General features: G+C 47.1%; 1 protein-coding gene across 1 annotated transcript in view; it reads left to right on the top strand.

Moving 5' to 3' along the window:
* LOC149147064 (uncharacterized) overlaps positions 1–15,618 on the top strand; it is a 51,928-nt gene extending 36,310 nt beyond the window's left edge. The window contains exon 3 of the mRNA XM_089441703.1: positions 15,493–15,618. Coding sequence (XP_089297829.1) covers positions 15,493–15,618 — 126 coding nt within the window. The remainder of the gene's footprint in view (positions 1–15,492) is intronic.
* The last annotated feature ends 539 nt before the right edge of the window (positions 15,619–16,157 follow it).

The following is a 16,157-nucleotide window of genomic DNA, read 5'->3' as shown; positions in this document are numbered from 1 at the left end:
CTCTTTCTGGTGACAGGGGCAGCGGGTTCTTTGGCTAATCATGAGGCCTCAAAGACCCAGCTACTACTAGCTCTGGAGTGCTTATAGCCCACCATTTTCAACTGGGCAGCAGCTGTGACCAATAGCATGAAGAGGCAACTGAACAACTGCCGACGCGAAGAGTCAAAGCAGTTTGCATATGGGTCGCTTCTACTTCCGCTCATGCTGGAGCGGGTGCCAGCCCTACAGCTACAGACCATGGCCGTGGATCCTCCTAGAGGTCCTCGGGAGACGAGGGCCAGTTGATGGGCCCGCGTCATGCCACGTGGAGGTGGAGGCCGCCCAGTATCCTGGGGGGTGTACTTCCGAGAGTGGCTGGATCGACAGGTTGTCATCATGGAGGACTGGCCATATGCTGGCATGGACTTCTGCAATGATCCTGACATGCTACTGCCCACGGGAGATCATTGGGACGATGGAGGTATGACACTTGATCTCTTTTCAATATTTTTTAATGTTTTTAATTTTTTATGTACATGTCTTGATAAATGTCACGGTGTGCAGATGTGGGACCCGTGAGACCCATTGGCCTAGCCCCAACGGCACGGAGAGAGGGGCAAGGAGCTGGAGCCCTGGCCCTAGTTCCTCCAGGAGTTGACACATCGGAGACTGTAGCTCGCAACCTCGAGGGTTTGCTGGAGGGGGTACCAGATTACCAGGGGGTCGAGGAGGTCCCTATAGAGCATCAGATCCACACAGTGGGGGTGGCACCTAGGATGCACCGCCTTTTGAGGCAAGTGGCACGGGCAGCAGTATGCTATAGAGAGCATAACCCAGATCAGTAGTTATCTAGGTTTTTCCACTGATGTTTTGAGAGACACCTGTCTCGGATGTACCGAGGACACCGACTTTTATGTTTTGGACATATACACTTATTTTTGAGCGCCTTAGTGTGCCACACGATATATATATATATATATATATATATATATATATATATATATATATATATATATATATATATATATATATATATATATATATATATATATATATATATATATATATATATATACTGTTTTTGGATGGATCGTTTCACATGTGATGATGTTTTTTAATATGTTTATGCAAATGTTTGATACAATTGTAATCTATGTATCAGTTGCGCAACACACGACCCATGTATTTTAATTTTTATGCAAGCTTAAAAACACATATGCAGGCACACATGCAAACTATGCTTGGAAAAGAAATTATTTACACATGCTTATTCTATGGTCTTATTATGTTTTATATGTCTTCTTGTATGATGGTTATCTATTACGCAAATGCCTATCCAACACATGGTTTGCCAATGCATCGGTTAACGTATTTAATCGTCTCGGAATATGTTGATATGTGATATAATCAAAATTCCTTTCTAACAATCTCACACGTAAATACAACCTTAGAATGCGTTTGTCTCTGATGGAATATCGCCCGTTGAGTTGATGGACAACAAGTTGAGAGTCCAGGTTCACCACCAAATCACGGATGCCAAGATCAACTGCTTCGGCTAGTAATTCAATTACAGCACTGTATTCGGCAACATTGTTGGTGGTACGGCCCAAGCACACGCCTTGAAGATCTAGCAACTCGCCGTGAGGATCGTAGATCGCCCACGCCGCAGAAGAAAAATTGCAAGTACTACTGCAGGCGCCATCGGCGAAGCCAACGTAAGGTGTACTAGACATCTGCACAAGAAGCAGAAAACAAAATAAGAGGCGAACACGCCTTCACACCAGAGCAAAACAAGAAATCATGCACACATGACACACTTGCTAAGAACACACGTATGTACAGACTAGGTGCACGAAATCATGCATAATATTTCTTCAAATAGAGCCCGTTGCGGGGCTTGTCAAGAGGATTTCCTTCGTAATCGATCAGCTCATATGCCCCCTTTTGCAAAACTCTCTTCACGATGTAGGGGCCTAGCCACATGGATTCGAGTTTTCCTGCCCCCAGCTTATCCTTAGCTTGGTCATAGAGCAGTACTAGGTCTCCCTAACCAAAGGAACGAGGTCGAATGGTATCGTCAAAGCGGGCCTTAACCCTCTTCTTCTGCACTTCAATAGCTAGAGAGGCTAAGAGACGGGTCTCGTCTAGCCGTTCTAAATAGAGAAGCCGTTCCTCCACCGGAGTGGTGTTGGGAAGTAACTCGACAGTTAACTTCAACGAAGGAATCTCACACTCAATAGGAAGGGTGGCCTCCAGTCCATAAACAAGCTGAAAAGGAGTGAAACTGGTGGCATCCTTCACAGAGGTCCGGTAAGCCCACAAGGCAGGGAACAGCATCAGATGCCAGTTAGACTTGTGCGTATTCACGGTACGTTGGAGCATTGTGATCAAAACTTTGTTCACGGCTTCAACTTGGCCGTTGGATTGAGGGTAATACGGCGTCGAGCTATCTTGACGCAAGCCTAGCTGGGTCGTTAGTTCCGTCATCATGTGATTACGGAAATGTTTTCCGTGATCTGTGACAATAGCCTAGGGGACTCCGAACTGAGTAATAACATGATTAAACAAGAACTGCGCCGCTGTGTAACCGTCTTTGTTCAGTGTAGGCATCGCTTCGGCCCATTTGGTGAAGTAATCCACGGCAACGATGATATATCCATGCCCCCCGGCCGAACGAGGGTTACAAGACGTATAATCGATGCCCCATTTGGCAAATGGACCTACGGTAACAACAGGGTGCAGTGGTGCAGGAGGTGCACGCATTTTCCGATGGTAGACCTGACTTTCATGACATGCGCGGACGGCAAGGATGCAATCCTTGAAAATAGAAGGCCAGAAATAACCAGCACGGAGAATTTTCTGGGCGGTAGCATATCCGGACATATGGCCGCCACAAGCACCGGAGTGGCAGTAATTCAAAACCCGCTCGTCCTCCTCGAGAGTCAAGCATCGGCGAAGAACAGAATCAACGCCGAGGCGGTACAGGGTATCGCCAATAATGCGATAGGGTTGAGATTGGTGACGAATCCTTCGTCGAGTGTCTTTCGATACATTAGGATGGAAAGAAGATGTCTGCAAATATACTATGATGTCCCCATACCAGGGATCGAGGGTGCTGATCAGAAACAATGTTTCATCTGGGATATGCTCTTCCGAACGGGATGGTACAGAAGGGGATGGAAAAGAACAGAGCAGTTCTGCAAAGACCAGATATTTCTTAGACGTGGCAGCAGTGAATTCCAAGTCAAACTCCTGTAGGATGACAATCCATTTCGAGTACTTGCCCCCCAGCAGCTGACGCAACAAGATGTAGGTCATAGGGTTGCAGTCGGAAATCACGGTCGTAGTGCCCAACAGGATATAGTGTCGGAATCGTTGGATGGCGCAAAAAGCTGCCAATGCCAACTTCTCGACATACGCATAGCGAGTTTCCGTATCCAAGAGATTGCGACTAAGGTAATAGATAACGTGCTCGTTGCCATCATCATCATCCTGCACCAGAACCATGCCGATGGTGGTGTCAGCGGCAGCTAGATAGAGAGAATAATCACGGTGATAGTTCGGAGGTCTTAAGAGTGGAGCCGAGACAAGGAGGTCCTTGAGTCACTCGAAAGACTCCTGGGCGATGGCATCCCAACGAAAGGGTGTGTCTCGCTTTAATAATCGCGTGAAACCCTTAGCTAACTCGGCATAATTCGGAATGAATCGTCTAAGAAAATTCGCTTTACCCTGCAAGCTCTGCAATTGCTGCAAAGAGGCAGATGGAGGAAGATTCAGGATGGCCTCAACTTTGAGGGGATCCAAGCGGATGCCTTCTCGGGAGACGATGAACCCGAGCAGTCGGCCAGATTCTACGCAGAAGACACACTTATGAGGATTAAGCCTTATGCGGTAGTGTCGACAGCGGAGAAAAATCTCGCGAAGATGAGAAGGATGGTCCTGACGCTTAGCTAAATGAACCGGAAGGTCATCCAGGTAAGGTTGTACAATGTGACGTATATCATGAAAGGCGTAAGACATTGCACGTTGAAAAGTAGCGCCAGCATTCTTTAAACCGAAAGGAAGCTTCTTATAGGCGAAGGTGCCCCAAGGACAAATAAAAGCCGTCTTATGCTGGTCTGTGGGTGCAATGTTGATCTGGTTATAGCCAGAGAAGCCATCCATAAACGAGTAAATTTCACTTCCAGCGCAATCATCAATAAGCTGATCGATGAATGGTGTAGGGAAGTTATCTTTCGGACAGGCACGATTGATATCACAATAGTCAACACAGACCTGAATAGTACCCTGCTTTTTATTCACAGGGACGATATTAGACACCCAATCCGTAAGAGGAATGGGGTAGATGAAACCAGCTTTAAGAAGCTTTTCGACTTCGGCCTTGATGGCTGCAGCCTTTCGGGGGTGCACTGGGCGTAAGCGCTGACGAACAGGCTTAGCGTCTGGATATGTAGGTATTTCATGCACCACTATACTAGGGTCGATGCCAGGCATTTCCTCATAGGACCATGCGAAGACATCACGAAATTCGCGAAATAGAGCAGTATAGAGCTAAACTTCCTCAGGAGTGCAAGTGACTCCAATATGGATGTGCTCGACGATCTCTGGTTGAACAGAGATGTCGATCGGGTGGGTTTGCGTGATATTGCCCATATTGCCCTCTGACACTTGATAAAGCTGGATGGGTGTCTGGAGGGGTGGGGATGGGACACAAGAAGCAAACCGCGTGAGACATGCGGTCATTTCCGGATGGGGAGGGAGAAACGAAGAGCGATGGTGGTGATCTGACCAAGGGAACTCTTCGAGAGACATGGTCTCTATGATGGCCTCGTCAGAAGGAAATATTTCCTTCAATGGATCCAACGTAGCCTCATCTCCTAGCCAAGGGAAATGATCATATGAATCGGGAACACTGCTTGGAAGAGCAGGTTCATCAGGGGGAGCCGATGCAGCAACAATCTCGATGTAGTTGAGTTCGGCAGGACTCAACAGCATCATATCACCCCAAGAGTCTTCCTGATTAATAGGAGGAAGAACCCATGGATCTAAGCGTACAGAGATCATGTTGATAGGGGCGAGATTCGGGGGTGGGTGGGGAAAGACTCCCATTAAAGTGGGATCTTTGAAAAGTCCAGCACCCACATTCACGAGTGACTTTGAGGCATGCTCCATGAATGGCACATTACCTTCAGAAGAAGAGGCGAAGAAAGAGAGCTGGTCCACCGTGACAATCTTCCCTTGGTGAGGGAAACGAATGACACGGAACAGGGAGGAAGCCACGGCTTGCATGGCGTATGTCCAGCTCCGTCCGAGGAGGAGGTTGTAAGTCAAATTGGCGTCAACAACTTCAACCTCTACTTCTACGGTCTTTCCTTCCAAAGAGATGGGTAAGCGTTGGAGGATACCGTAAGGGCGAGATTCTCTTCCATCGAAAGCTTCGAGCGTCATAGGGGACTGACTCAAAGCAGGGGAACCAATCGCTTTCCAGCAAGCAACGGACATGATGCAGGTTGAGGCACCTTCATCAATAACCGTACGGTGAATCGTTCTGCTATTGATGATGACCTGTATAAGGAAAGCGACTTGGTGAGGCAGTCTCTGTGTAAAACCCTCGAGATCGAAAGAAATCAAATCTGAATCTGTCGGGTCAATGCCACCAATAGCTGATAGCAAGGACTTCCTCTGGGAGGGGCAGCTCTGGAGGACTTCTAAAGCGGACATAGCAGACGGAGCTTGAGCTAGGTCCTCAAAAATGCTATAGTGCTGGGCAGCACGAGCATTAGGGTTGTAAGATGACTTCCTGAGTACACCTTTTTGAGGGGGTCGGGGGATCGTCTCAGTGCTGGGCCTTTCGATGTGGAGAGGACCAGAACTAGATGGAGGAGCGCTGGAGGGAACCTCCGGCTCTTTCCCGGCACGAGATGAATAATCTTTCGCTCGAGTTGAAACATGGATGGGGATCGTGCCAGCCATGAACACTTGAGAACCGAACGAGGAAGAGGATTGAGATGGGTCTGCCACCATTTGAGTCTGCTGGGAAGGGAAAGGCTCTTTGAGCACGGCAGGGGTCCCAGGAGCTCCTTTCAATAACCGACTAACTTCGGACCGCCTTGGGCAGTCCTTAGTGTAGTGATCCTCATCACATATGAGACAAGGATACTTAGGTTTTTGTTTAGCTCCTTCCTCGGGTGGAGGTTTGGGGGCATCCTGCTTGGGCTGACTAGATTTATCTTTAGCTTTTCCCTTCTTTTTCCCTTTTGAGGATTTATCCGCCGCGGTGGACTGGACGGCGTTTACCTCGGAGGTACTTCCAGGATTAGATTGGCCCTGAGAAGCATTTTCATTAGAAGCGTTCTGTTTTTGCTTCCCAGGGTTTGCGGCCGATTTCTTCGATGACGAATTAACAGAGCCAATGACTCCATCAACAGATGGTTTGGGCAGAGCCTTGGTCTGTCCAGGCCTCGGGGCGTCTGGCAAATAATCATATAGAGTACCCGACTGAGAGTATACTAAGTCTAGGTACTGAGCTCGCGCGATCGCTTGCTCTTCAGTTACACAAGCTCCCATAGCGATGTCTTTTGCAATTTTAGGGACAAAGGAAGTTGTGAACCAATCGGTCAGGAGTTGATCAGGAATCCAGAATTTGATCAATCGACGATGCCTTCTGCATTCATGTATGTGATCAGAGATGTGCGTAGCCGTATCCTGTTTAAAAGACGTGAGCAGATTTTTCCCAGTCTCGTACCAAATGGGTAACTGAAAATGAGTTAAAAATGCCATAGCCAGCGAGTTGAAATCTTGAAACATGCCGCGATTCAGCTCAATATACCATTTAGCGGTTGAACCGGTGAGGGTTCTCTGAAAGAGACGAAGTCGGATAGAATCATCAAGCCATGAGTTCGATGAACACCAAAGGTGATAGGTCATAACATGTGCTTGAGGATCTTCTCCCGCTTTGCCATCAAATTTTGGACAATCACCGGGTATTTTAGTTGGAACTGGTGGCCAATATGCATTATGCAGAATGGGATCATTCGTTAATTTGGACACATTCGGAAGTTCCAACGTCACTAAAAATGGAAACTGAGGGTTAAAGGACATTTGTGGTTGTGGGTTCGAGGCAGTATTAGGGTTCCAACCAGGTGGTGGTTGTCCCCACGAACTCTGTCCAGATGGGCCTCGCCCAAAAGGGCCTGGCGCATAAGAACCTTGTCCCGATGGACTCGGCCCAAAAGGGCCCGACGCATAGGGACCTTGTCCGTAGGGGTTCTGCCCATATGTATTCTGGCCATATGCAGACAGTTGACCCTGGGTCTGCCCCCCAGCACCCCACGTATTAGCAACTTGACCCGCAGGTGCAACATACTGATAATTTTGGTAAGGAGTGACCTGCATCTGTTGATAATTTTGGTAAGGGGTAAACTGTGTTTGCCCCTGGGGTTGCTGGTAGCCATACGTTTGCTGGGCTCCATACTGAGCCTGGTAAGCAGGCTGCGCTTGGTAGGAAGGTTGGGGCTGTGGCCCGCCTTGCATTTGATAACCCATTTGAGTTTGAGGCCCAGAATAATGTCCTTGAACCAGCTGGGCTTGGATCATCTGGCCGGAAGGTTGGCCTGGTTGAACCTGGGATGGACCTGCTTGCCCAGAAGGATGTACTTGCTGGGTGCCAGGTTGTCCTTGAGCAACCACGGGTTGTCCTTGCGGAACAGATGGCCGAGCTGGCTGGATGGCTGGTTGACCTTGCGGTTGACTAGCTTGTCCAGATGGATGAGTAGGACGGACAGTGGGTTGGCCTTGTTGCACAGAGGGCTGGCCCGTCTGTCCGGAGGGTTGTACTGGTTGAGCAGTGGGTTGGCCCTACTATGTGTAGGGTTGCCCCCCTTGCCCAGAAGGATGTACTGACTGAGCAGTGGGTTGGCCCTGCTGCACGTAGGGTTGCCCCCCCTGCCCAGAAGGATACCCTTGTTGGACTGCTGGTTGACCTTGAGGGGTGTAATTTTGCCCAGCCTGTCCAGTGGGATACCCTTGCTGAAAACCGGGTTGGCCTTGTTGGATATAAGGCTGCCCTGGCTGACCAGATGGATAACCTTGTTGGATACCAGGTTGCCCTGGGTAACTAGAAGGTTGACTCTGATAGGAAAAGGATGGACCTCCCATGGCCGAAGGTTGTCCCGGGTAGGGTTGTCCTTGTGGGCCCCCAGATTGTCCTGGGTAAGACTGGCCATACAGTGGTTGCCCTTGGGGGGCTTGCACATAAGGTGGCTGGCCTAGATTAGGTGGTCCTTGGGGCTGTCCAGGAATTGCCCGGTGCCCACGAAAAGTATGAGTAACGGGATCATAAGTAACGTCTAACGGTGTCGAGTTTTCAACGAAAGGTTGACGAGGCAGGGATTGAACGTGCTCGAGGTACTGACCGTTAGCATCATAATAAAAGAGTGGACCTTGGTAATTCGGGTCCACAATGGGTTGCCCATGGGCATCAAACGGCCCCGCTCCTGGAATAGGACCAGAAGAGGGCTGAGCACTTTGTGCAGGATCGATGACTCCAGACGAAACCCCTAGTTGGCTACTGCTCACTTGACTGTGAGAGGGACCAGCCCCAGGGTTCGTAGATGAAGATGTTGTCACAACACTGACAACTGGAGTTGAGTACGCTACACAAACAGTTGGATTTGTGGGAACTGAGGTAACAGGCGTATTATGGGGTTGTGAAAGAAAGGGTTCCGTGGTGGCAATGACACTAGGATCCCATATAGTCATAGAAGGCATTCTGGCAGCTATTCTATCCCTCATTGATTGATACCGTGGAGGGAGTGGAGAAGTAGCTGGAATGGGAGTTTCAATACTTGACACCGCGGGTGTCTCACCTGCGCTGGGTGATGTCTCATCCATTTGGGAAGTTGACATCGGAGACGACATACTGGGAGGGGTAACAGGAATATCGTCTTCGTCAGGCTCCCAGATAGGGTTCCAATCTTCTTCGTAATCCGGGTTGCCTAGGGCACGTACGTTGATAGGCTGGATACTCGGGATAACCGGAAGAGTATCGCTTACAACTGGTACCTCAGGAGCAACAGAAGATGGAGAACCTTGATCACTTGGACCGGGAGTTGACGGGTCAGCCAGGATGACAAACCCCACACAAAACCCTAAAGGAAACTAACGACAAAGACCCTACTCAAACTAACGCATACAAAATCTAACCAGGTAATGTTATCGTGGCCGAATAAATTTTTAAGACACAGGAACTGAACTTGACCTTTTCATGTTTCAAGAGTTGAGAAAAGGACGAAAAGATGACTCTAGTCTCCTTCGAATGTTTAATGAGCACGAAGTGACAAGAAGCTCACTGGCACCTTTTCATTTAGGGAGTTCGAAAAGGATCAAAAGTGACTGCTCTGGAGACTCTAGGCAAAGGGTTTACCAAGCAATCCGTAAAACGGCTTATACACCTTGGCAATCATATGAGAACCAAGGACTTTCCATACTGCAGTCAATCTTCCAGAATGCTGTGTTCGGTGCGTTACGGCTCGCAGGGCGGCAGACTCGGCTTCCTATGGATCAAGGTCGATAACCTAGTGGGGTCTCCCCTATATACGCGACGGTACGTGGGAGCTCAAATCCGTGCTAGACCACTATCGAGTCACAAGAGGAGGAATCACCCAACCGTAATGTGAAACAACAGTGACTAGGTTTAACGACGCCAGAGCACGTCTCTAGCCTAGACCTATACAATATGAGCATTAAGTTCCAATGCGTTTTTAGATTTATTCGGTTTATTTTATGGTTGATCTTGAATTAAGTTTCGGTTTCAGACCTTATCGTATGATCTCTCACAATTTTCTAGATGCAAACTACATGCCAAAGAATACCATTTTGTTCGATGAATTCTAACTATGAGAAGGTTAAGAGCTTTCAATCAAACAAAATGAACTCAAACAATCAAACAATCTAATGCAGCTAATGACAAAGAAATGAAATTTTTCTTTTAAGAACACAAATCAATAAAATGCTCTTCTTTTCATTAACTATTGGATGCAAAAGATGCTAGTTTGATTTCCCTTTCAATGGCACTATGCACTTTAAAACGAATTTTGAGAGACAACAACACTGAGCAAAAAGAATTAAAATCACTCAATGAAAAGCACAACAAGCGTGAAAAGAGCCGATTGAACCCTAGCAACTGTGATCCGTGCCTGGGTAGTGAAACAATCCGAAGATCGGTTCAACAACAATCACCTCAAGCAAACAAGCAAAGAAAGCAAAAAGAGGAAGGTTTCCGCAATAGCAAAGGCAAGCAGCAACGAACTTTTGTGAACAAGTGAGCAAAACAAGGTCAATCCAGTGGAAATTGGATGATGGCACTAGGTCACGAGACACAAAAATGAAATCCGTCCAACAAGGCTTCGCAAGCAAGTGTGTAACAGTTCAAACAATAAATATCAAATCATAAACCAAGTAGAAAAAGCTGGAGATAGGCAACCCAATAGGCTCAGGAGGCAAAATTGAAACAAATTCAATTTTACAGGATCAGCGTGGGTAGCGCTCAGCAACTGTGCGCTGACACGAGGTCACGCGTAGCAACTTGGCACTGTCAGCGCGGAAGGACACGGATTAAGCATGCTGGTTCGATTTCAGAACCGTCGCGACTGTTTTACGTACAAGCGCGATGACAATAGGTTTAAAGAAACAACTATGCGCTATCAGTGCAACTGTTTTGATATAAACCGCGCTGAGGTTAAAAAAGAGGCAAAATCAAGCCCAAAAACTCCCAAACCAAGGCTAGAACTCTTTAAACAATTAAGACACTTCCCAGATTGAACCAGGAGGACTAAAGGCAGAGAACTAATCCCCAATTTCCAAAAGAGAGAACAATCAAATTCAAACACAAAGATGGACAAAAGAGACAAAAAAGCCAGCTCCCCAGTGGAGTCGCCAAATTGTTGGAGAGGTAAATCCCCTCTACGGATAGAGGCGATCCCTACTAGCCCAGAATGGGTCTAGCAACAATCAATCAATGCTACTGTGCAAGTTCCTAATTGCAAATAAACAAGAGGCAAAGGACACCTACTTGGGTTCCAACGCTATTGTTTGATGAAGAGATGCCGCTCCCGCTCCTTCGCTCTGGCCGGTCACGATCTTCCACGATCTCCGTGAATAGATACCTGCACACACGAAGAGACAGACAAACACAAGCGTGAAATCTAATAAAAGCAATTATACATCAGTAAAAAAGGATGTAATTCACATTAACCATTGCAATGACAAATGAGAATGGAACCATAACAGTAGTCATCTATTATTAAATCAATAATAGAGAAAGGTACAACCAGTGTTCTAACGCTGAGTCCTTCTCTTGAGGGTCCAGCCAGCAAGTCTCTTAAGCATTCACCCTTGGAGGTAAGTTCTCCCAATACAAAAGTTCTCTCTCACACAAGCAATACTCACAACCTTCCTTGAGGTTCCTCTAACAAAACCACACTTGTCACACCAACTACCTACTAACAGCAGCAATCCAAGCACTATGAATTCCACACTATCCAAACTATTCCAACTAGCTGCTCATGGTAATGGTGGAGGTTTAAGTAGAGAAGGAGTCTCCATGAATGGTGGGAGGACAAGCTTATCTTCAAGGAAGGTGGTTCCAAATGACGAACAGACATGCCATAGAAGGGAGGGCGACACTCACAAGGCTAACAACCAGGCCTGGAACCATCTGGAAGGCTGGCTGTTGGAACAAATTCGCCCAAACTGGATCAGCACAGGTGCAACACTGAACTGACGCGCTGACAGCGCATCACAATAACAATGAAGGCCATGTCAGCGTGGCTTAATACTTTCATAGGATGCGGTGGCGCACAAAATCCGACCAGCGTGGGAAACCCGTGTGCTTCCGCGCTGGCAGCGCACCAGTAACACTATAAGCCGCCCGTCAGCGCGGTTATTTTAATAACAGACGTGCTGATGCAGTAAACTTTGGAAAGGTGGGTCATTTGGCCAGTTTAGAGAGCATGAGCATGGTGCATTTGATTCCATGAGGCGTTAGGGAGACTGACAGGGAGACAGTGACAAATTACTGTGTAACAGTTAGCCATGGTATACGTGCTCTAGAAGTTTAGACACTATTAGCTGGGTGGCCATTTTAAGATGTATACAAATCATTTCGCACTGAAATACCTGGTCAATAAGCCTATGTTGGGGGGAAGAATCTGCAGATGGGTGTTTTTGTTGCAGGAGTATGATTTTGAAGTTATTGTGAAGCCTGGATGACTGAACACGGGACCAGACCATCTGTCATGCATCGAAATAAGGGAAGAGCACACTAATTTGGAGGAATGATTACCTGACGCACAACTATTTGCAGTGCACATCATGGATGGTCATTTTGAAGATATCATACACTTCTTAATGACAAGAACTACCCCAGAAGGATACACCATCCAGTGAAAGAAGGAGTTATTTATGCGTGCGATAGATTTTTCTGTGATTTTTGGGCATCTATACAAAATGGGGTCTGATGATATATTACGATGACATGTAACGGAGTTTGAAAGGAGCAGTATCCTTGCAGACACTCATGGGGGCATCTTGGGAGGACATTATTTAGGGAGAGCGACTACGCAGAATATTCTACATTAAGGGTTGTGGTGGCCAACCCTCCATCAGTAATCCAAAGCTTACTGCAAAGTGTGAGATGTGTGTCAAATGACTGGTAGGCCATCATGGAGGGATGAGATGCCTCTAAATCCATAGATGACATTACAACCCTTTGAGAAATGGGCGATAGATTTTATGTGACCCATCGAGCCCCAAGGAAAGACGGGAGCGAGGTACATTATCACCACAACGGAGTATTTGACTCGATGGGCATAGGCATAGCGGCCACTGCAAAGTTCGTCTTTGAGAATGTACTAACATGATTTGGGTGTCCAAATATTTTGATGAGTGATCACGATATGGACTTTTTGAATGAGATGATCAGCGCGCTAATGGAGGAATTTCAGGTATATCACCAGAAGAGCATGCCTTATCACCCACAGGCTAACGGGACAATGGAAGCATTCAATAAAGTGCTGGAGAATGCGCTGACCAAGGTTTGCAATGCTCAACAAAGTGATTGGTACCTATGCATACCTGCAGTCCTATGGGCCTATCGGACGACATGCAAAAAGTTGACTGGACAAACACCCTTTAGGCTTGTATATGGTGTTGAAGCAGTGATGCCCATGGAATACATTGTGCCTAGTTTGCGTAGAGCAGCACTCACAGGTGTGACAGATTGTAGAGCCCTGGAAGAGAGGCTTGCAGAGTTGGCTAAGTTTGAGGAAGAAAGATTTTTAGCTGGATTTCACCAACAGGTCCAAAAGCAGCGCGAAAAAGCATGGCATGATCGATGCATTAAGCTGCACACCTTTAAGGTAAATGACCTGGTTTTTTTATATGACAACAAGTTTGATAAATTTCGAGGGAAATTCAAAATTCATTGGTTAGGGCCCTATGTCATTAAGGAGATTAACGACTAGGGAGTGGTACAACTGGTCAAATTGAATGGATATCCCTTCCCAGGAAAGGTGAATGGTAGTCGCTTGAAGCCATACATCAGTAGTCCAGCCATGTGAGTACATGAAGGTAGCAAAGTCTTAGTGCTCTAGGTAGCTAAAAGGAGGCACAGGACTATAAACTAAATGTCTCGAGTTTGGGAGTTGCGTGATTGGAAGATTATGCGAAGAAAGGAAGTGTCACAAGGTTCACGACAATGCGAAGGGAGCTGTGCTACCCAGGGAGAAATCACGCAGGTCAGTCGGAAAGTGACCGTTAAATTCATTGTTCATGATTTGACCGTAAAAATGCGGCCAAATGGAGCGGGTGGCCAACATTTAAGACAAACTTTATGGGTCAGTTCCTTGAAGATCTGTCGCCAATCCGGCATTAATGAACCGAATTTGGGGGGGATGGTCGAATTTGAATTCAAAATGCCTTATAAATTAGAAGTGGTTGTCTAGCGAAAAACACTTGGCCTTTTGAGAATTGAGTTTTTGAGCTTTGAGGCGCACATGAATCGCAAGCACTACAAACTTCTGATAGCCAGCAAAGTATTTGAGACATTACCGAAGGAGACACGGGAGTTCCTACAAAAAATCATGTTGGTGTCCACAACAGCCATAGATACCAAAGTGGAGGAATCTGTGTCAGAAATGGAGATGGAGGCAAAGGAATTTGCTCCAAAAGTGGTTGAAGTATTATCAGAAGTCCCTAAATCATCGAGGATGTTGAGACCAAATCTGACCCCAACTAAGGAGACCGTGAAGGATAAGAAGGGCAAGCAGCCTGCAATACTGGTGTGCGCATTGCCAAGAAGAAATTCACCAAAGCCTACCTCACAGGAAAAGGGAAAATCAATCAATTTGGAGTCGTAGGAGGAAGAAATTGAAGACATCCCAATGGACAATGAGAATGTGGGAGTAGAAGTGGAGGAAGTTGAAGCCCAGGGTACTAACCATATCACTCGGTTGCTTGAGTATGTCCCTCCGTGCAAGGGCAAGATCAAGGTGCCCCGAAATACATTGATGAAAGAAAGGTCCCCATGCAAACCCCTCTGTTGTCAGATGAAATTGTTTTTCAAGGGCTGGACATGGGGTGGCTTCCTATATTGAAACTTGAAGACTAGGACTTGGCTGACTGCAAGAAGTTCCCACACCTAGTGACCAAGTAGTTGATGCATCGCATCATCAATAAAAACACTAGAATGACTGCATTGGAGCCATGGAGGTGCCTTAGAGGAGTAGACAAGGCAAGGTAGCTTAACCTGCTTTGGGTGCCGCACTACAACCGCGCCCCAGTTACAGTATTGGTCATCAAGCAGCTACTATTCTTGGTGCATGATGGGTGTCTATGGCTGGATGAGCCAATACCCTTTACGAACAGGTTGATCCACAAGATCACGCACTTGCCTTGCATAGGAGAGAATATGGCCATGATATTTGGCGGAAAAGGTGGTGAGCAGGCCATCGTGGAGGCCATGAAAGAAAAGTTCAAGATGGTGAAGAAGCCATGTGTATATGCCATATCCAGCATCTGCGACCCTAATGTAAAGGTAGCTACGCAAATTTTGGTAGGGAAGGTGATGAGGAAGTGTCATGCCGATGATGTGTCGGTGTCTGTTGTCGCGCTTGTAGCCCGTGGGCCAAAGGAGTCCAGTTCAACTAGTCGGACTATATTCGCAGAGAGTTCCTAGCAAACTGCCGCAAAGCATAGGAGCTCAGCAAGACTTTCCACTATGCGTGGATCTTATTATCGATTGTGCTGGTAGCATGGGAGCTACCAGAGGACAGCCAATTCCCTTCGAGTGTGCCAGACCTACTAGAAGCACCAAAGTAGGCTTCGTTGTGGGTGACCAAGGACGTGCAGCGAATCAAGGATAGAAAGATCTTCTGGATCTTGATGGAGATGAACATCCACATGGCTATCAATCACAAACCTCAATTATCACCTATGGTGTACGCCAACTTGCAGGGCTATGCAGAGTTTAAAGTAGACTTTCACCATGTGTCCATCAGGGTGCAGAAGGACCTTGCAAAGAAATGGTATGACTTTCCTTACCTAGCAACGGATGACGCCATTGATGCAGTACTTGATTGATGGCTAGAAGAGTGGCACTCTACAACAGACATGGCGATAAGAGGAAGCAAGTTCGCCACAGAAAAAAAGAAAGAGGAGGCCAAGCTTAAGATGACATAGCTGGCCGAAAAGAGGAAAACTGAGGCTACTGACAAGGCCCAGGCAGAGCGTGATGCTACTCAGCAGACAGGGAAGCCAATAGGTGGAATAGAGTGGGGCTCTAACAAAGGTGTGAAGTCGCCTTCACCTAAGATAGAGGAGGAGATGGACGAGAAGATAGAGTAGCACTGTGCAGACCCTTAAGTGACATCCACATGCATCAATCGTCCAAGGGAGCGGGAGAAATGAGGGTCTAGGAAGAAAACAAAGGCTACTCAGACATCATTGGACCCTATCATGTTAACAGACGGCGATCTGCCTGACATTGGTGTCACGGTGCTGGATGTCACCGCGGAGGCCCCACAACAGTTTGAGCAATAGTAGTAATTAGTATTGGGGGCTATCCAAACACATCTACAGGAGCTGCAGACATGCGCGACACAGGCTAACATGGTGTCTAC

Source organism: Pinus tabuliformis, chromosome 9 (genome assembly GCF_031772625.1).
Source record: "Pinus tabuliformis cultivar Carrire ecotype Pingquan chromosome 9, CPIR1, whole genome shotgun sequence".
NCBI classification, from domain to species: domain Eukaryota; kingdom Viridiplantae; phylum Streptophyta; class Pinopsida; order Pinales; family Pinaceae; genus Pinus; species Pinus tabuliformis.
Note: the sequence above shows the minus strand (reverse complement) of the source record. Positions and strands in the feature narration are given on the sequence as shown.